This window comes from Strix uralensis, chromosome 2 (assembly GCF_047716275.1).
Source record: "Strix uralensis isolate ZFMK-TIS-50842 chromosome 2, bStrUra1, whole genome shotgun sequence".
Classification (NCBI taxonomy): Eukaryota; Metazoa; Chordata; class Aves; order Strigiformes; family Strigidae; genus Strix; species Strix uralensis.
In genome coordinates, this window is record NC_133973.1 from 5,371,510 (window position 1) to 5,394,062 (window position 22,553).

The window sequence follows — 22,553 nt, forward strand, 5'->3', positions numbered from 1 at the left end:
CTAACTATTAAGAGATTAATAATACATAACAACCATTCATAAACAGTAAGCCAGGGTTAGCATTTGTAATCATTCTGTTTACATGTATTTTAATGTTCCAGTTATCTCCAACTTAAACATATGAACTTATTCATGGCAAAACAGAAGAACCCAAAAACAAAGACTCAAGTATCGCTTTTAATATCTAGGATCAGGTTAGAGGTCCGTGTGAATGTAACAAGAGAAAAAACAAAAGCAGCTTTATAATAAGGTACTTTGTTACAGAATATATTACCAAAGGAAAGAAAGAACAAAGAGGAATTAAATGACAAAGTACTATAATCACATAGTGCCTAATTGTGGAACTGAGAATTTTCAGCAGTAAAACAGGTCTTAAAAAAAGACTTCTGATATTTTAATGCAGTCTTCTGTGTAAATCCTATCAGGTCTGTGAATGCATTTAATGGTGGGGGGTGGGTATAATTAACTGTATCAACTTGAAAAATTATTTTTGAAAGCGAGGTGAATTAACCAGAAGTAACCTCTCCTGTGCTTGCTGTGTAACAGCTAGATCTTTCTACAGAGAAAGACAATACATGGAACACTCCGAGGTCTTCAGCTGGAGTCCCCTGTCAGCAGGTCCACTGGCTATGTATCCTTAATACCCAAAACCAAACCTCATTTAGCTACAGCAATGGAATAATATTCCTGTGACTTAACAAGTCACTTCAAGCACTGAGCGTGGTGTGTTACTCTCACAGTGCTCTGTTTTCCTTACCTGTCTCTGTTTTTTTTTGTTTCTCTTCAAAGAGCCGCAGTCTCCAATGAGTAAAGAAATGGTACGTGGTAACGCACACAGAAATACACGCCTTGACTACAAAATATGCAAAGAACTGCTGGTTTTGTGTGCTGTTAAAGACTCGGAATTCAAGATCTCTGTTCACCATTTTTTGACAATAAACGCTTGTATTTTCAGGACATTTTAATAGCTCTTACCAATATCTCCTAATAGGCCAAGTCACCTTACAAGGCCCTGCCTACATCACTCTTCCCTACAAAAAGATGCTCTTTTTAAAAATCGTTGCTTAAATGACAGTGGTAATAGTACCAGCACTAAGCAAATGCCAACAGCCCACTAACTTGTACCTGCTCTTATAGTACTTCTGCAACACAGACAGGGAGCAGCGGCCTCCAAAACCCTGCCTACACTGGTGCCTCTCCCAGTGCCATCCCAGGAACTGGGTAAGAACATGAAGGAATCCAGGGACCAGGCTGGAGAACAAACTTTTTGAAATGGATGAGGAGGGACAACTACCGGCAGTGCAGAGGAAATACCAGACAGCTCTTTCCCTTCTGCAACAAGAGAAGTTGTTCTTTCCCTGACTCGCACTTCAAGCCAATAAAAATCCACCACCACCTCTTCCTAGGTCAGAGCTTTCAAGGTCTTAATTATAAAATACAGAAAATAAATGTCCTGAAAAATCAAAGTTAACATATGCCTGGTAAAGCAACCTGTACACCAAGAGAGAAAACAGTCTCATGAATATGAATTCTATTTGATTCAGTGTAGATACAACCTGATGAATATGTTGAATGCTTGTGTCTCAGAGGATGGGAAAATCTTACTGGTAACAAGTCACTGCAGAGAGTACTCTGTTATACTGAGGTTGATTACTGTCATTCAAGGATTCATGTTCCATGTATCAAAATGATTTACACAAGCGATTAGAGACACAGAAAAAAATGAGTAGAAATGGAATTATAGCGATTTCATTATCCTCTCATAGTACAAAAGGAGACATGTAAAACAGTAATACATATGGTAATTAAACCCTGTCTACGCTACTTCACAACTGTGTTCCGAGAATTACAGAACTCTACTTCGTACCACCTTTGCTTCACTTTCTTCTCCTCCATTTTTATTTTTGTGTTCTGTTGGAAATGGGACTAAATCAATGGCATGACATGACACAAGCACAAAAAACCCCTCAAGTCACCTGAATTGTAGAGATGGAGGTTTTGCACTCACCCACCAATGCTTGCTAAGCTCTGATGCTATCCACAGCACTTGAACAAACAACATGGGTTTTGCATGGTATTGCTGCTGTATAAATGCATATTGTACATTATCACCTAGAACATGAAGGCACACGAACACCTTTCCCCCAGCCAACAAACAAGTTTTGATGTACCCAGAACTTTAATATGCGACTATAAAGACAAGGCTTGTGGTGTTGGCTATATAAGGAGCTGCACATTCCACTCTTACCACAGGCAACTGACACTTCAGAAGTGCTCTAAATGACTACTTTCATGAATTAAAGATGATTCAAGTGTTCTGACCTACCTCCTCTTGATGTCACCTGGCGCAAATCCGACAAACACTCAAAATACAGTTTTCGAGAGCCCTCATCCTTCTCTGTGAGCATGAACAGGACGAAAATAACATCCAAGTTACCTGGATTCCCCTGAACAAGATTCAGGACAAGCTAGAAAGCAGTCATGGCCTGACAAGCTCCGAGGATGATGTAACCTGGTTTGCCTACCTCATGCATTCCTCCTAAACACATATTTTTCCAGTGACCCAGATGTATTGCAATAGGAAACAGGGTTAGCTCAAAGAGCTTGCCAAATGAGGACAACTGCTTGAGGATCAAGCGGGAAGATCGAGGCTTATCTTTCCATTACAGGAAGCCTTTTTCAAACCTCACCACGTATGTGACTTGTTTCCACACTGCTGTTTCAAAACTGCTGGGCTAGGAACAAACCGAGGTAACCTAACCATCAGGAGCACCTCTGAAATGCCTCTACAGAGAACAGAAAAGTCCAGAGGAGACCGCTTTATGTAAACGACAGAAAGCAAACACAAGATGTCATTAAATAACTCGCTTCTCCTTGCAGACCTTGGGATTGAATAGATTATTAGCTCTCCTCAGCAGGTCAAATGTTTACGTGTATCCACGTTCTCATGTGCTTGCTGCTAAGGTTATGACCATGTAGTCTCTAAAATAAAAAAAGGGGAAGGGCAGGAAGCGAGATCCTGAAATACAGGATCAATGTATTCCATTAGGCTTTTGATTTTAGCAGTGTGGCTCATGTACCTGCCATTGTCTCAAGTGTAGAAGCTGCTTTTTGTCACTTGGCAGACAAATCCTCAGCTGACAAACACTGCTCCAAAACAAGCCACAGAAAAATAACCACCGCCTTGCCACTGAACCACTCTGCACCTCTCAACAACCAACAATTCAGGCACTTTGGTTGGAAACACTTCATATAAGTAAATACCAATACAGACTATGCTGTAATAAGAGGCGTGAGAAAGACTGGGACACAAGAGCCAAAACATTCTAGCAACTTATTTTTTTTTCTTTGTATCAGAAATTGGAGATAAAAGAGGCTGCAAGTACAACTACTCTAGCACATGAGCATTACATATTACATGGCTGAAGCCTGAACGAAATTGAAAACATTACCCTACCAATACAGGAAAGGCTGCATGAAGGTCTCAAACTCCACTTTTAAAACTCTTCTCTCCTTCAACCCACACAAGTGATCTGTTTTAAGCACCATCCAATTGAACTTAACTGTGGCCAATATAAAGTAACAGCTCTTCCAGATCGTTCCTTGCAGGGAAAGTAAGTATTCCTTCTCTATGATCCTTCCCCGCCTCAACAAACTACCAGCTTTTGTTAATTTTTTTCCATATATCACACACACTACATTTACAGGGTGCACGTACATAATTGCAATCAACGTTAGTCATAATCCAACTACGTCCCCTATTTACCACCAACACGATATTAGAAGCTGGGGAGGTCATACATGCTAAATGCCAGACTGAGGGCAAAAGGAGTAAAAACAATCACAGGGCGTACTCTGAAGAGCATGTCATATTGAAGAATACCTGGAATTTGGAATAATGGAGAGTACCTGGAATCTAAAGGAGAATTTCTCTGAGCGTCAAGTAATAGGATAAAAAGGTTAAGAAACTATTCTGGACGCTCCTTCTTGCGTGTGACTAAATTTACTGGACAGCATTTGGAAAAAGTGATGAACATACTCATTTCTGTTTTCTCCTGGCAGATCAGTAACAGTGTAGTGGTGGTTCTGGTGTGGTTTACGGATGGTTTTTTGCTTTTATACTTGTTTTTTAAAAAAACCTCCCAGATCATTTAATTAAGCTATTTTTCAGATGGAGTCCATGTGATCATCTGTATGAGCGCAACTGAGAGGAGATGAACAACACGGTAGTTTCTTTAACTTTGCATTTTGAGAAATAAATATGTAACCTGAACGGTGAAGAAACTCATTTTACCTGCCTATTCAAGCTAAAAGCACACATATAAATGATAAACCTAAAATTAAGGAATATGCAGAACGCACTTCTTACTGAAGCTATCCCAAGGCATCAGTGTGGGGGCTATATGAGGTAAATAAGCCAGTCAGTTTACTCAAGCTGATCATATTTTCTTTACCATATGACAGCACCCCGCTGATGATGTTTCAGAGGTACGTGCTACACAAGGAGCTGTTACTGCCAGGATGGCAGCTACTCAAGGGTTCTGTCAAAAAGCGCTGAAGGACTTAACTTGGAGTTGGAAAGCAAGAAAACGGATTTTAGCATGAAACGTGGGTTATGCCTTCTTTCAGAGTGCATTATTTAAACATCAGAGTGTCAGCATGAGGTAAGATGTGCCCTTCACCCTGGCTTAGCCACCCAGATTTAGACAAAACACAAGGTTCAAAGTCACACAGTTTTTGCCCTAGATTCAAAAAAGGTTATTTTCCTTTTTCTTAAAGTTACAACCAGCACGCACTTCACACATCCTTATCAAGGACCCTGAAAGACCCACCCTCCTTCTCTTATCTTGAAGGCTGACATAGTACATTGAAGATACAAAGACTCTGGGCAGGCTTTCAAAGACAAAGTGAGAATTTGCAGCTTTCCTACTCTAACTACTGAGTAGACACGATACACTGGAAAATTTTGAAAATGCAAAAAAATCTTGTAGTTGACCTTACTTGTATGAAGGAATGGTGACATCCAGTGGCCACATGTGCCTGTTTTTACTTGCAGTTTACAACCACACGTATTTCAAAACACAGCTGTGGCTGCCACCAAAGTAAAGTAACCACAAGCCTAGAGGTATAGCTGCAGTTTCACACAGATAACTCCAAGGGGATAAGACCAGTTGAAGACTCAACTTCAGTGTTCAGAAAGATACCAGTACTTCCTATTAGTACTGAAAGTGTTGGGCAAAATATCTCCTTTCTTCACTGTTCATGACTGAGTTTGAGAACTGAGATCTGTCCCAAGACTTCTGTTCTTATATGTACTTGTCAAAACTTATCAAATTGTTCTGTAATGCTCATTACTCTTCAGCATAACAGTCTGACTTAGGTAGGAACTGCCAGCTGGGTCAGTTGTGATGGTAGCATAGGGGCAGAAGTCAAGCATCTCAATAAAATTCACATTTAAGAACTTTTCTGGGTCTTGTTCACAGAATCACAGAATCATCTCAGTTGGAAAGGACCCTGAAGATCCTTCAGTCCAACCGTTAACCTACCACTGACAGTTCCCAACTTCAACAGATACCTCGGTGCTACGTCAACCCTAAACACCTCCAGGGATGGGGACTCCACCACCTCCATGGGCAGCCCATTCCAACGCCCAACAACCCCTTCTGCAAAGAAATACTTCCTAAGAGCCAGTCTGACCCTGCCCTGGCGCAGCTTGAGGCCATTCCCTCTTGTCCTATCGCTTGTTCCTTGGTTCAAGAGACTCATCCCCGCTCTCTGCACCCTCCTTTCAGGGAGTTGGAGAGGGCCAAGAGGTCTCCCCTCAGCCTCCTCTTCTCCAGACTAAACCCCCCCAGTTCCCTCAGCCGCTCCCCATCAGACCTGTGCTCCAGACCCTGCACCAGCTCCGTTGCCCTTCTCTGGACACGCTCGAGTCATTCAATGGCCTTTTTGGAGTGAGGGGCCCAAAACTGAACCCAGTCATCGAGGGGCGGCCTCACCAGTGCCGAGTCCAGGGGTAAGATCCCTTCCCTGTCCCTGCTGGCCACGCTAGTGCTGATACAAGCCAGGATGCCATTGGCCTTCTTGGTCACCTGGGCACACTGCTGTCTCCTGTTCAGCTGGCTGTCAATCAACCCCCCCAGGTCCCTCTCTGACTGGCAGCTCTCCAGCCACTCCTCCCCAAGCCTGTAGCGCTGCTGGGGGTTGTTGTGGCCCAAGTGCAGCACCCGGCATTTGGCCTTATTGAAACTCCTCCAGTTGGCCTCAGCCCATCGCTCCAGCCTGTCCAGGTCTCTCTGCAGAGCCTCCCTACCCTCGAGCAGATCAACACTCCCACCCAACTTGGTGTCATCTGCAAACTTACTGAGGGGGCACTCGATCCCCTTGCCTAGATCATCAGTAAAGATGTTAAACAGGAGTGGCCCCAAAACCGAGCCCTGGGGGACACCACTCGTGACCGGCCGCCAACTGGATTTAACTCCATTCACCACAACTGTGGGAAACGCATCAAAGGCCTTACTGAAGTCAAGGTAGACAACATCCACAGCCTTTCCCTCATCCAATAAGCAGGTCACCCTGTTGTAGAAGGAGATCAGGTTTGTCAAGCAGGACCTGCCTTTCATAAACCCATGCTGACTGGGCCTGATCCTCTGGTTGTCCCGCATGTGTTGTGTGATGGTACTCAGGATGAGCTGCTCCATCAGCTTCCTGGGCACTGAAGTCAAGCTGACAGGCCTGTAATTTCCTGGATCATCCTTCCGACCCTTCTTATAGATGGGCATCACATTGACCAATTTCCAATCTGTTGGGACCTCCCCGGTCAGCCAGGACTGCTGGGAAATGATGGAAAGCAGCTTGGCGAGCACCTCAGCCAGCTCCTTCAGCACCCTCGGGTGTATCCCATCCGGTCCCATAGACTTGTGTGTGTCTATGCGATGCAGTAGGTCGCTGACTGTCTCCTCCTGGATTGCGGGGGGGTCATTCTCCCAGTCTCTGTCCTCTGGCTGAGGAGGCTGGATTCCCTCAATACAGCTAGTCTTGTAATTAAAGAATGAGGCAAAGAAGGCATTAAGGACCTCGGCCTTTTCCTCATCACTTGTTACCATGTTTCCTCCTGCATCTAGCAGGGGATGGATACTCTCCCTGGTCTTTCTTTTGCTACTGACATAGAAACGTTTCTTGTTATTCTTGATTGCTGAAGCCAGAGTAATTTCCAGCTGGGCTTTAGACCTCCTGATTTCCGCCCTGCATAGCCTCACAGCCTCTTTGTAATCATTGTGAGTGGCTAGCCCCTTCTTCCAAAGGCTGTAAACTCTCCTTTTCTCCCTGAGTTGCAGCCAAAGCTCCCTGTTCAGCCAGGGTGGTCTTCTCTGTCACCAGCTTCTCTTACAGCACCTGGGGACAGCCTGCTCCTGTGCCATTAACACTTCCTTCTTAAAGAGTGCCCAGCCTTCCTGGACCCCTATACCCTTCAGGATCGTCTCCCAAGGGATCCTTTCAAGCAGGTGCCTAAACAAGACAAAGTCAGCCCTTTTGAAGTCCAGGATGTCAGTTCTGCTTAGCCCTCTCCTGGCCTCTCTAAGAATAGGGAACTCTCTTATTTCATGATTGCTGTGCCCTAGTCGGCCTCCGACCGCCGCATCATCCACCAGTCCTTCTCTGTTCACAAAGAGGAGATCCAGCAGGGCACCTTCTCTGGTTGGGTCTCTCACCAGCTGCATCAGGAAGTTATCTGCCACACATTCCAGGAATCTCTGGGACTGGTCCCGCTCTGCTGTGTTGTATTTCCAGCAGATGTCTGGGAAGTTGAAGTCTCCCACAAGAACAAGGGCAAGCGATCGTGAGATTTCTCCTAAATGCCTATAGAGTATTTCATCCACCTCTCTGTCCTGGGTGGGTGGCCTATAGTAGACTCCTACTACAACATCTGCCCTGTTGGCCTTCCCCCTGATTCTAACGCAAAGACATTCTACCCTGTCTTCACTACACTTGTACTCAAAGCAATCCTGTCAGTCCCTAACACACAGCGCCACCCCACCACCTCTCCTTCCTTGTCTGTCCCTCCTAAAGAGCTTGTAGCCATCAACTGGCGCACTCCAGGCATGGGAGACATCCCACCATGTTTCTGTAATAGCCACGACATCATAATTTTCCTGTTTCATCATGGCTTCAAGCTCCTCCTGTTTGTTACCCATGCTGTGTGCATTGGTATACATGCACTTCAGATAGGCTGATGTTTTGCCCCCTTCCCCCTTCAGATCTAGTTTAAAGCTCTGTCAATGAGCCCGGCTAACTCCTGCCCCAAGTTCTAAGTTCTAGGACAGTTGGTTTGCATTGTCTACCTTTGATCACTGAAAGAGTCTGCATTCTTAGGTGATGAACTAAGCCTTCCCCCTTCATTTAAAAAAAAAAAAAAAAAAAAAAGACATTATCTGTCCCCTTTAAAGAGAGACTGTAGTAAAGAAAAAGGTCACTCATGGAGAGAACTTCGGAATCCCTGCCGATTCTTGTTTATTTTATGCCCTGTAAAGTCTTTAAGCTTTTAGCTGTACTTCCAAAGTCAAATACTTCTATGAAGTTGGAAACAACTGCTCAACATCTAAAAGGTGGGATTGATTTGTGATCTTTGACACAGGTGATCTGTGGATATTTGAACCTCAGCTCCCAAGCAGGGACTGTGCCCTAAGCTGGCAATAACTCTGTTGGAAGATGAAAATTAACACATAAAGTTGGGATCACTGGGCTGTCCTGTGTACCCTACCATGAAAATAAAAAGCAGAGTCTTTGGGGATCCACTGTTTTCTTGCCTATACACTACCGTTCAGACTGCATGGAAATTTCTGAATTGGAATATATCCATGACAGCAAGCTAGGCAAGACAATACACTATAATGGTTGAAACTATATGCCTGCCTCAGGACAAGCAATACAAGCTGCTGTCCTAACAGTCATCCAACACGGGAAGATGAGAGCAGTGGCTTGAGCTGGTAGAAGAATAACTTGAGAACAGAAGAGTGACTAACCAGATGCACTGGACGGTTCACTGGTTTAGAGAGAAATCACGGGAGCTTCTAATTTCCAATGCACGCATCTACCACCTTGAGGATCTAGCCACTGCTGCCTACTCTGCTCTTTCAAAGTCCTACAGCAGGCAGACAAAACTGCTATTTCTATTAACACAACCTACTCAAAACAAGAGACTGCTCATAACTACAACTAAGGAAATTCCCAGCATGTTGTGAGCCCTAACAGCAGTAACTGATAATGATTATCTGATGAATGGTGCCCTTTTTGAAATGAGCTTGGCAGGCCTCAGGCAAGGACTACAGAGATACCAACATCACAAAACTCCTCATAATTGGCATTAATTGCTCCTTTGTTGACAGCACAGCAGATCTGCCAAGGATTAAATGGATCGTAGTGACTAAATTCATCTCTAGTGATGGCCCTTCAGCACATTACTAGGCTGGTGAAAAACATTCACACAGGCTCTGTCGATTTGCAATTGGGCTCAAGGCTCTGTTAACTGAACTTTTTGTGCAAGAAATTTTTTTTTTTTAAAAAAAAAAAAACAAGTTCAATTAAGAAACCAAATGGTTTGATTACAAGTACTCCATTTTAACAGGGAACAGAATGCATGGTCCTTACGCAAGGACTCATCTGAACACTCTCACAAGAAAGGATGGTGATGTTTGTGCCTCTTGTAAGGTGGAGGATCTCTCTCTTCCTAACAGGGATATGAACCTGGAGAAACACCAACTGTTCAGCAAAACTCAAACTTGCAAATCAGCCAGTTGCTCCCTTCTTCCAAATTTCTTCATTGCTGTTTAATCCACTGCTGCCAAAGCGCACGTGAGATAGTGCACTGCAGCTTATAGATGCAGCTCAACATGTATCTCCTGCATGGTTATTTTAAACCTCAGTCTAAGTCTATGGGAGTAAATTTCCATCCTGAGTCCGCATGGACTTTTGGCTGCATGCCCTTAAAGCTAAGGCTACATAGGACTAGAAATCAATCAGAGCATGCAGAAGGGCCAGCTCAGCCTCCAAAAAAGAGCCAGCATATTGCCTCTTTGTGATCTCTCTGTGCTTCCATATATGCCTTCTTTGATTCCTCTGAATACCAAGCCACCTTAAAGACGGGGAGGGGGGGAAAGTTACATAACCAGAAATGCAATTACTCAACAAAAACTGTATTTGCTTTACTTTTTTATGATTTGATGCAGGAACAAATCTCTCCACTGACTTCTCTTCCTCTTTTGGGCACGGATCTGGGTTGATCAGACTATTAAACACTCAAAAATATCCACACAAGAAAACCTGACAGTTATGAAATACCACAAAGAAAGATCTAAACCAGAAATAGAGAGGGAAAAAAAAGGGGGGTGATTAGGAACTCATTTCAGATTTTACACAGCTGAATAATTTTCCTCAGCAGCCACTGATTCAAGAAGTTAGGTCATGCTATAAAACACTGGGGAATACTCTCAGCAAAGGAGCCAGAGGGATTATTTGGTATGTTCGTGCCCTCCCTCCCTTGGAGCATGGCTCAAAAGGTTCTCAGCAGAATTAGGCTAAAACGGACAGGCAGCAAGACCATCTCACCCCTGCTTCAGTAAATCAACATTTACATTAATATATCATGCTAAATGCAAGGCAGTCCCTGAAATTCAGGAAAAGTAGCAAAAATCAAACCAGAAATGTAGGCCTTCCTACTATGGTCTGATCTCCCAGTGGCAAGCTGACAGGCAAACCAGGCATCTTGTTCAAGACCTTCTCCTAAGGTAGAATACCAAAACTATCAAACACAGCAGAGATGGCTAGCCCTATAATACCACCCATTTTGTCCAAGGATTACCTAGAAAACCACAAATCACAGAAATACAGCATGGAAAAGACTTATGACTACTTCCACGAAGAGCATCTTCCATATACAACTCAGCCCATTATTTGATTGTTCTTCCTTCCACTCTGGTTCATTCCACTAGTTATAACTACATGTTTTGGAGTACTGAAAAGCACATTACAGCTACAAAAGTCAGTGCCCTGCTATCAAATACCCCACATAGCCTCAGAAAAAAAAAAAGAAAAATCAGAATCTACTCTGGTAAATTCTTTAATGAAGAGTCTTTCTAAAGAACTGGGTTATCCAACAGGTCTGGCAAATGTCTGTAAACTTAAAAAAAAAGAAAGAACCGAGGAGGAAATAGTTTGTAGAAGCAACCTGAATGCCAAGCCTGTCAACTGTTATATTAATATATATTACATGCTTTGAGCTCTCAAACTCAAAATCATTAGTCAAACATGATTAATATGTAGTCAGTACTCAGAACAACTTTTATGTATGTACACACACACAGGTATAAATATACGTGTGCGCATGCATGTATACGCATATATACACACACCCCTATATAGGATATACCTATATAAAGGCAATACAAATTCAAAGACACTCAGTCAAGAAGGAGTCACCCAATCACAGAAAACAAGGGAGAAGAAATCAGTCAAAGCCATGTTTGATACAAAATTTCCATGCTGCTAAGGCTGGATTGCTTTTGGCAAAAGCACAAAGGAAGTTTAAGTAAATGGGAGACGTAAAAGGAGAGTTCATCACAAGGAGAAAGAAAAGCTAGGGAGCTCAAACACTTCAACCAATTTCACGGGTAGCCCCTAGAAAAAGCTACCAGATTGCTCCAAATCTCTACAAACTAGCTACAACTTTGATGCAGATACGGAATAGTCTTACTACCAAGTGTTATTTAGAATAGGTTTTCTATTTGATGCTATTTTCTGTTGTTTCCAGCTTTCTAATCAAGAATTAACTCCCACTTTGCTAGAATAAAGCCAGTTTTAAGGTTTCCCAGTGCCTTAAAATGCCTAACGATTAAAATGAACTAAAGTGACTATTAGGCACATCGCTTTCAAAGAGTGCCAGTCTGACTGGATTTGGAGAAATCCTTTGAGGTACCTCTAAACTGAGACAGATTTAAGCTCCTCAGATACTGGCCAAAAAAACAAAGAAAGAAAAGTCTCTGGGCTTAGAGACACTGGTGTCAAGCACCGGGGAAGAAGGGGGAAGTCCAAGGAACAGTCCAGCTGGAAGAAACAGGTGGAGTGATCACAGTGGCATGAAAACCTTTATGCAAGAAAATACTTGATATATACGTACCAAAATTAAGTTAATTAGTGAACTATTTCATTAACAGGATCAGCAGTATAATAGTTACCTCTGAAATTTTCCCATCACTGCTAGACTCGAGTTAATTAGCATAAACACAGATTAATGGCAGAGGACTGTTGAGTTCTTCATGAAGACAGACAATAACTGCAAGCCCCACTCGTCACTGCGCTACTGCATTTTCTGCTATATGTTCCTTGGATTTTTATATTACTCTTCCCATTGGGCTTGGCTTCAAGAATCACTTTATATAAAGCTCTGGGTACCTAACATCTAAATCTGCAATTGCTTCCTACACGTCCTTCCTGGTTACCTCATGGGACCTTACACTTTTCTCCCTTTTTCTCCAATCTCTGAAGAGCGAGCTTGATTATGAGGGTAATATGAAGGAAAAGATGTTATTGCTTCCCAAACTGACAAAAACATGACAAGAAACATTATTCTTCCTTCCCAGATGAGCTTCAGAACACCAACCTACTGCTCTCTAGAGCTTTCCCAAACAGCAGCCAACAAACTCATACACAGCTACCTTCACATGCTGCCACCAACATGGAAATCTTTGCAAGCCAATTATGTATCATTTTGTACTGAACTACAAAGAGACCTTGCAACTTGACCTGCAACTTTATGCTGCTGATGTTCTGCTGGGTGCATCTTTGCCCTAGGGACTGGATCACATCTGCCCCATTTTGCAACAGGGTAGCAGTGGCAACTGCAAAGGCACAGAGCAGAGGCACGAAGAGAAGAGCAGAAAGTAATGTGAAAGAAAACTTCTCACTGAAGCATTAAGATTCACTGGTCATGGACAGAGACCACATTTTTAAAAACAAAACTAGCATGGCCAAGAATCAGTCACGTTGGGGGTTGAAACAGCGAAGTGGAAAATCCAGTCTCAAGCTCAACATCAAGTTAAAGATTTCCAGAGGAGTTTTACTCAAGTTACTGTTACACAAAGGCTCTTGGAACAGTGTTCTGAGAAGTTTTAACACTTCCACTATTTGCAGGAGGTTTCTGAAAGTCATTAAATAAGGCAGTTGTCTTCTCTTTGTCTCATGAAATTCTACTTCACTCCAGCAGTTACAAGCTGGTTAAAAAAGCAAACAAAAAACCCCAAAACCAAGCCCTCCTTCACAGTATTTCCCTTCTTCTACTCATGCTGCTTGAGGAATATCTCGTTGTAACAATATAGTTGAAAAAACTACACTGCGCTACCAACAAAACAGCAACAGCCACGTAACACTGGAAATGCTTCCTATCACCTAGCAAGGGGAAGGAAGGAAGTGCTGATCAAAAAAAAAAAAAAGTAATTTAAAAATTAAATCACATTTCTCCTCGTTTCCTGCAAAGTGGTTTTCCAACAATGGCACAGGTAAGGCACAGGGCCAGGTACCCCCTGAGCACCTCTCAGAGAGGTAACAACAGAACTCCTCCAATTATCCATCTGTGCACTGCACAAGGCTGCAGCGAGCTGCCACCCACAACTCATCCTGGAGATGTCAGCTCCTTCTCTAGCTCCAAAGACCAGGAAGTGGGTGGGTTGCCTCTCCCATTCTGTTGGCCCACTTCATGGCAACAGCAGTTAATAGCTTTCCAGTAGCTATCAGCTCTCATATACTGTCCTTTACAGCACTATGGACACGTGTACCGGCATACGAAGACAACTAAGGATGTAATCTGCTTTAAAAAATGAAAAAAATCAAGCTGTATGTTGCTTTAAAAAATGAAAAAGAATGATATAAATTATATATAAATTTTACATATATAAAAATATTATATATAATAAATATATTTTCATATAATTTGTATAAATATTTATAACTACATATAAAAATATCAGAGGAAGTTCAGAAGGTCATCTAGTCCATTTCCCCACCTCACAGCTTACGTTAACTCCCACACAGGCCAGAAAGACTTTTTTTTTTTTTTTTTTTTTTTTTGACTTCATGGATGACCCTGCTTTAAGCATGAGGTTGGACCAGATGCTATCTTGGGGTCCATTTCATCCTGAATTCTCCTGTGCTTCATAAAATGTCTGATACATATGTAGACAAGAAAGCTGTTACGAGTTGACATTAAAACAAAACTTTGTAACTGTTTTTTAAAAAAATCCAAGGAACCTTTATACCTGGACTGAAAGAAAACATAAATGGCAGTGTCTGCTTCTTGAGATTTATTAAATCCAGCTATTTGCTCCTTCTTCTGAAGCAGAAGCATTCTGACAAATGCTAACAATCACACGATCATACATTATTCTTTCCTCTGGGCTTTGAAACAGCCTGTATATGGAACAGATGCGCAAAGAAGGGTGACAGAAGCATACAGAGACTAGGTCTGAGAAAAGTCACACAAGTGCTTTAAATCTAGAGTGCTTAATGCTGAAGCCTAGAAAACATATTTGAACATATGGAAAGGGAGCACGAGAATGTGCAAATGGAGCCCAGCTGTGCTCCATTAAATCAAAAAGAGGCGGTGCGTATCCAAATCGGTTACACTATTGTGCTATACTAATAACACTACCCCTCATGGACCACACTCTTCCATACCAAAAAAGATCTGCTGGGCACCACTATAGCACTTCCTCAATGTTATCAGATCTACTACCTTCACACTCCTGCCTCTAGAAATTCAAACAGTTCGGTTATACCCCACAGGGTTACCAGGAGGCATTGACTTGTTTTTCATTCTTACCTTCTCTCCACTAGAGTAGAAGAAATAACGCAATCGGACAATGTTACAATGATCCAACTTTCTCATAATCTGGAGCTCTCGGTTCTGAAACAAGAAAAGCAAACAATTAGAAAAACTCTTTTCTCACAAAGTTAGAGTACTGCAATGAACACCTTAACACACAGGTACAGGAGCTGACAAAACTAAGAAACCAAAGAACAACTGAAGTTGGAAAGAGGCAACAGCTTTCACATGTTTATTAGTCTTTCTTCCAACTACTTTATCACCAAGAACATTGACATCTTTGAGTACATTTTCCCTCTAAAATAAAGGTCCACAAACCCATCACAAATTCCAAGAATTACCTACTTAAATTACTAAAGTTTCAGTGGCAAAAAGCAAGAAGACATTAACTTTCCATTTTTATTTTTTGATCCTACAATAATACAATATATCAGGCAAGAATGGTTGGAAGCCTATCCCCCTCGAATACTGTAAAAATAATGTAAACCGTGTAAAAGCAAACATAACATTTCCACCTACAGACCTGCCCCTTCTCCATGCTGCAAAATAGGTTTGCGATGGAAGGTAATTTCCTGTACCATTTACTTTGCAGTACCAACAAAAAGCACCTGAAATTGAGTAGGCAACTCAGTTCCCACTTTTGTTCAACCAAAGTTTAACCAGGTTTAGGCAGAGAGAATAACAGTGTAATTTTCCCATTTTATATCAACCTGAAAAAGCTGTTAAGATACAATCAGTTCATTACATGCATGATAAACTGGGGACTTTACTGCAATATCCATTGTAACTGAGCCCTAAACAAAAGATGGATCTTATGCCTAACAGATAAAAATGAGTAAAAAATTAGATTTCAGGTATGAATAAAAACAAGCAAGAGAAATTAGTACAGCTATGTTTGTTATACTTCATTCCACAGCTGTTGCTACAATACTCCTTCCTCCTATGGTCACATTTACACATCACTGTTTTTCCTTCCTCAATTACTCTACAATCTGCAGCTTCAAAAATAAAAGGTATTCCAGTTTTCACTTGGATCACAGTGTTGCTAATCATGCATCCTAACCCACTAGGACCAATACACCAGACTAATACACTGGTCCTACAAGCATCATTAACTCTGGCCAACTTCAGGAATATTTGCAAAGAAAATTGTTTAGCCACCACACGTCTTCACATTCAGACGCACAAATCTAACACCTACTTTGTGCGGTGCTGCTGTCGAAACAAGGATTTCACATTCTGTGTATCAGAGTCTATCACTATGATTAAAGCTTAAGGAACTCCGCAAGAACCACTCGGAGCTTCTAACGTGAACATGGCTACAAACTCTGCTTTTAATTCCTCTAAGCCATGTAGCCTTTAAAAAAAAGAAAGAGGTGTTAGAGAGGATGTAGTATCATTAATCCTATCATCCCTGCCACCCACTGACTGAAAACATACTTCAGTATTAGCCAGCTCTTTACAAACACGAGTGACATCTCACACAATTATCAGTTGGCAATTATCCAGCTAGTAGTTAAGGAGAAAGCAAGTCCTTCCCTGAGCCTGCCCAGCTTCTGAACAAATTAAAGCCTAAATCCATTCGGTGCACACCTAGACAGGCCTAGTCTATCCTGAAGGACAAAGAGAGAAAATAGAAGAAAGCAAGGAGGAGACCTTTGAGGCTTTCATGCATCTCCTGGAGTGAATCTGTGGAAGAGGAATACAGTCTTCATCACATAACCTTGTCAATATGCCTCACATCTCAGAGAAGAACATTCTCCTGGTAGGAACAGGAGCTCAAATGTTCTCCACTTATTCATTCTTTATTAAATGCTACCAAAAAAGAAGTCAATCTTTGAGAGTCATGGCTGGGGTTCCTGTGACGCATGGCACAGTTCAGACTCCAGACCAACAGAAAGAGCTCATCCTCTCATCCAAACAGCTCAGCGCTGCTGGCTCTGTGGTGTCTCCCTGGGCCTTACAACGTGGGGCAGATTTCAACTAGCAAGCCAAAGTAGGGATGGCTTTAGGTCCCATCGACCATGAAACCCCAATTATGACAAGAGATTAATTTCTCCAGTTGGCTTTTACAGCTACAGCGCTCAACAGTGTTACTACAGGACTTAAACCTAACACTGCAAGTTCCAGCACCTCAGCCAAATTCCACGAGCAATTCATAGCACGACGTAAGGCAAGTAATTTTCTCCTCTCCTTCTCCTAGTGGTTGGGAGATGAGAATAATCCCTATATTATGGGAATAATATCTCATGGAATTACTGGAAGAAACATGAATACACTAAGCATTAATGTGCACATATTATTTTGGCAATATCTCTACTAGCTCCTTAAAATACACTTACATATTCTAAGCCAGCTTATTGCTTCATGTTCTTTAGATAGTATGTATATGCTGATTGGATACACTGGGGAAAAAAAAAAAAAAATCAGCAGAAGTTATTCTAACACTAGGCTGAAGTTATATTTATACTCCGGTATCTCATCCTAACACAAGCACAGTCTGTGCCCACTTTGAAGCCTTCCACTCTGATCCATCTCCTTCGGCTCTCATCCTGACCATCTGCTGCAGCTGCACAAACAGTGCTTCAAGAGGTGCTAATATCAGGGATAACTCATAAACCAGTTACACAGTAACCTACATCTCACATCCTGTGACTAGACAGAGGGAAACAAATTTCAACTGTCATCTTAGGCAAATAGTCACCTCGGCCATCTTAAAACCAAGCTGTCTTCTAATCACTGCTCCCTGGCAGAGTTAAAACTGGGAATACTCGAACAGTTACAAAGCTTGAATTGGATGGGGGGGGGGAACAGCTACTGAAGTTCCTGTAACAGACTGATGCTTTAAAGAATTCATTTTTTCTCAGATGAATAGTTCAAGTAGTCTCACCTTACCATGTATTCCTCTGTATACATCTTCAATAAATAACAGACTTTTCATGTTATAATGTGGGCTATTAATTACCAGTGTACAAATGCACTGGGGGGGGGGGAATCATCAGATTATAAGAAGGGGACCTTTAGTGAACTGAACAGTGACAGATGTCCTACACTGAGTACAGGAGAAAATGCATGTCTAAATATAATGCAAACTAAAACCATTTCAAAACACACTGATGAGAAAGGCTGACAATGCATGATCAAAATATAGGGTGGATGAAAATGTAAAGCTCATGCTTCTCCTTAAGTCATCATTTTTGTCTTTCAAGAAACATGGATGTAAAGTCAAAGACTCAAAGAGGAAGTTACTCTTCTTTCCTGTTCTCCCACCCATTTACACGAAGAGGAGGGTTTAGTTTTCTTACCGAATGAGAGAACCAGGCCTGGTAAACACTGAAGAAAGCAATACCTTTCAGCAGCAGCCTCTCCACAAGAGAGGACCCAGCAGACTTCTGTTCACACCAAAACACAGAGCTCCTGCAGCACACGTTCCTTTGAGAAGCCGCAAACCAAGGGGACTATGAGCAGATTACTCAGCAAGTTTCTGTTGCAGTTTGATTTCTTTCCTAAAATAGACTTCCTTATCCAGAAGGCAAGAGGCTGCTGACACACAGCTCCAGAAGACTGCCTTATGATGAGTGCATCTGAGGCCTTCACTACCTACTGAAGCAAACCCAACGTGACAGAACCCTGTTAATCACCTCTGAAGACAACTCTCCTAGCCCAGACTACCTGTATCTGTTCATTATATCGAAGAAAGCTGGTCGCTCATCAAGGTTAAAGATTTGGTTCAGGATTGCCAAGACAACATCAGGTTTGTAACTTAAAAGCATAGCCAATAAAGCTCATACATGAAGACTCGTGCCTTCCCTCCAACCAATTCCTCATAACTGTGCTAATGCTGCAGTTGATATAAAACCACCAAAGCAAGATCATTTCTGCCTCACTACTGTAATCTGCTCTAATAGACTAGAATAACCATCACCCCCGTACACACACTTCCCTCCCCATACAGAGATTTCTAAAACTATGCCAGTTTGCATTCATCACCCCTAATCTGGATCTTTGCTTTTTTTTTGCCTCTCCTCCTCCCTCCCCCCTCACCTTTTTTACAACAGGGGATAAAATGACTGGGTCATCAGAGATGATGCCTTACGGACTTGCAACTTCCTGAACTGGACAAGAGCAAATGAAGGTGGAAGGTTTTGTACAGCTCACATCAGCACAAGATTATCAATATATACCCAGCGAAGTGTAGAAATATCACCTGGATCTAGTTCAGAAGAGAATTCCTCAGAGTTTCCTTAGCTAAAGGGCACTCTGGGTTTTGCTTTTTTTTTTTTTCCCCCCTTCCAAAATGACTGTTTAAAGTCTCAACAAAGTTCTTTGAGGATTACGTTCAAAGCAGATGAAATGGGAGAAATCAGAAATTTGTGGTTTTGCCTTGTGTCACACCAAGCACATGACCTGGTTCTTGTGAACAGATAAGATTGTGTATGCCTTGTCCTTTTAAGAGAGAGTATCTTTTTGATGGAAAGGTAGGATAAGCTACCAATCTATTTCAACAAGCAACTTCAGCACCAATCTTCCTGTTTAAATCAAGCAAGGCCAGCAACCTAAGTTAATTCTCATTTCTGAACTGATTTTTATCATTCTTGTGGTAATATCTTCAAATGCTGAAGCTCAGTCTCTCAGTATCAGTTCTTCTATCAGGTTGGAAAAACAGAAAATGGAGGGTAACTGTCACATGGACTCTGGCATTATAGATGGGTGGAAGCAGCACAAGTAGATCCAAATTTCTCAGTATACACAATCCTCCTGCTCTTGCACATGTCATGTTTACAGTTTCCTCCTTTCTCCTGCTTCCGTCACAATTTCTCCATTCTACCACATTTCTTATTCTTCAACAAAGGTTTTCCCACAGCAAAGAGCTGGAGCAGGGAGCCACAGGCAAAGCTGGGGAAGAAACGAGTTTCCAGCAGGAGGCATGAAGGCAGTGATGAAGCAGCAGGGCTTGATTCCCCCCCCCCAAATTCCTTCCACCTGAACAGCCTGAATGAGTAGTCACCTCCACTCACCTTCACCCGCTGCACTGCTGAGCCTGCCCAGAGAACAGGCTCAGGCTGAGACCTTGACAAACTTAAAGCATTTTCACAGAGCAGGAAGAAGCCTCTTTACCCTGTCCATCTCCCACTGCAAGAAAAAGTCTGGACTCCAAGCACAGGGCAGCAGGCTCATGCTGATAAAGATCTTTCAATGTGATCCTAGCCAGCTATGCTCGATGCCTTGCCGAGACAGCTGCTTGCACATTTGAGCCAGACTTCCTAAACTCAGCTTTGTAAAACGTACTGAGACAAAACACTCCAGACCCCAGAGGAAGACATTATACTCACCCACCATAAGCTGTCTGTGGTACAGAAATAGCACCTGACAGGTTACCAAGGGGTAGTGGGATCAACAAGATCAACATATTTTCGCTAATATCGTTACTAAAGCTCCAGTCATAGTATGTCTGGTTTATCCTAAGCTTAGTAGGACAGACCACAAAATAAAAGCTGTACCACATCTCTAAAAATTCCTGAAGCTCCCTGACCCATTCCTCCCAAAGGTGGATTTCAAACACCATCAATCACAAGGCTACTTTCAACACTGTCTTGCTGTCAGCAAAAGTGTTACAGAAATTATTCTATGGCTCACAGAACTAACAGCCTTTCACAGATATATCATTCAAGCATTTTACAGAATAAAGGCTAATTCCTACATCCTTCTGTATTTGCCCCAAGCTATCACTGAAATCAGTGCTTGGAGGAAAAAGTGCAAAAGGGGCTTAACTACAGAGGCCTGGGCTGGGAATCTGCCCATACCAGCCATCAATAGCTAGCCACCCATGACAAGTCCGTTTTGTAGGCAAGCAATTTCAAGCAGAGCTAAATGTCAACAGCGATCACAGTTTTCCTCATTTACATTTGAAGCACGGATTAAGACAAAGCCCCAGTCTCCCTCTCCTGCCAGTCATGGCATATTTCCAACACCAGCAGATCTAAGTTGGAACAGTCTCCATTTTTAGCACACCTGTTAGTCTCAAACTCATACCATCTTTTTTTTTTTTTTTTCCTCCATCTAGGTTGGAAAAGGCCTTGAAGATCCTCCAGTCCAACCATTAACCTCACACTGACCGTTCTCAACTCCACCAGATCCCTCAGCACTGGGTCAACCCGACTCTTCAACCCCTCCAGGGATGGGGACTCCACCCCTGCCCTGGGCAGCCCATTCCAACACCCAACAACCCCTTCTGCAAAGAAATACTTCCTAAGAGCCAGTCTGACCCTGCCCTGGCGCAGCTTGAGGCCATTCCCTCTTGTCCTGGCGCTGGTTCCTTGGCTCAAGAGACTCATCCCCCCTCTCTGCACCCTCCTTTCAGGGAGTTGGAGAGGGCCAAGAGGTCTCCCCTCAGCCTCCTCTTCTCCAGACTAAACCCCCCCAGTTCCCTCAGCCGCTCCCCATCAGACCTGTGCTCCAGACCCTGCACCAGCTTTGTTGCCCTTCTCTGGACACGCTCGAGTCATTCAATGGCCTTTTTGGAGTGAGGGGCCCAAAACTGAACCCAGTCATCGAGGGGCGGCCTCACCAGTGCCAAGTCCAGGGGTAAGATCCCTTCCCTGTCCCTGCTGGCCACGCTATTACTGAATCATGACCTTTAATTGAGAAATACAGGACAATTCCAACAAACAAATGCTATTTATTAAATATGTATCTATGACACACCAAAAGCTGTAATGCCAAAAGCACCACCACCCAGTTAGTGCTGGTCCATTGACGATTGTCAAATACTTGCAGCCCAGCAGACCTAATGCACGGGTCAGAAAGTCCAGATATCGTGTCCTGCTCCAACCTCTACCAATGTGTAACGGATGCATGTGCATAGAAGCAGCTTTGAGGGTTAGCATTTGTAAAAGCACTTTGACTTCTACCATTCAAAAAGTCCTAGAGACATAGATAAAATACTAATGAATATATCATTAACGCTCAGGGCTTCTCTAAGGGAAATAAAAATTAAAAAAAAAAAAAAATCGGTGATAGCCATCAGGAGTTTACAGTACAAATATAAAATTGCTGCTTTAAACACTCGCACCCCCCACCCCTTCCTTGCACCTCTTCTGCCTGCCATTCATAGGAATCCCAACCCTCATACAAGGGAAAACCCAAATGTTGTAAGTGCCCAGACAACATGAGAATAATGAGTTCACGTGCACTGTGCCACACAAGCGGGATGAGCAGAGGAAGCTGACGGGGGGTCCAAGATACAGAATGCTTGTGCATGCATTTCTGTGCAAGCTGGGGAATTGCAGTTGCATCATGCTCTGGTTTACTGCACAACTAAAAGCAATCCAAGGGTTCCAAACGCAGCTTCATTTCACTACCAAGTTCCATAATGCTGCCAAACTTCCCACTATTTGTCCACGTGTAAAAATCTGATAATTAAGATCCTGAAGCAACACAGCAGGGCTGCACCGCAAAGTGTTTCTGAAACACTGGCCTGCGAACACCCAAAAAGAGTCAGAGGCGCAAAACGTGTGCGTCAGCTGTATTCTAGCCAAAATTTATTACTGAGCACAGCGACCTTCAGCCCTGGCATGGGTACAGATCAGGGCAAAAAGCGTCTGCTCCAAATGCAGCAGCAGGCAGGGCCTGCCTGAAGAGGCCAGTGGGCAGAGCGTGCTGGGCTGGAGCTGGGGCCAGG

General features: G+C 42.8%; 1 protein-coding gene across 2 annotated transcripts in view; it reads right to left on the reverse strand.

Annotated features, from left to right (window-relative positions):
- GSK3B (glycogen synthase kinase 3 beta) overlaps positions 1-22,553 on the reverse strand; it is a 161,468-nt gene that overhangs the window by 59,916 nt on the left and 78,999 nt on the right. For both annotated transcript variants that reach the window (XM_074853348.1, XM_074853358.1), the window contains exon 3: positions 14,870-14,953. In XM_074853348.1, coding sequence (XP_074709449.1) covers positions 14,870-14,953 — 84 coding nt within the window. The remainder of the gene's footprint in view (positions 1-14,869; positions 14,954-22,553) is intronic.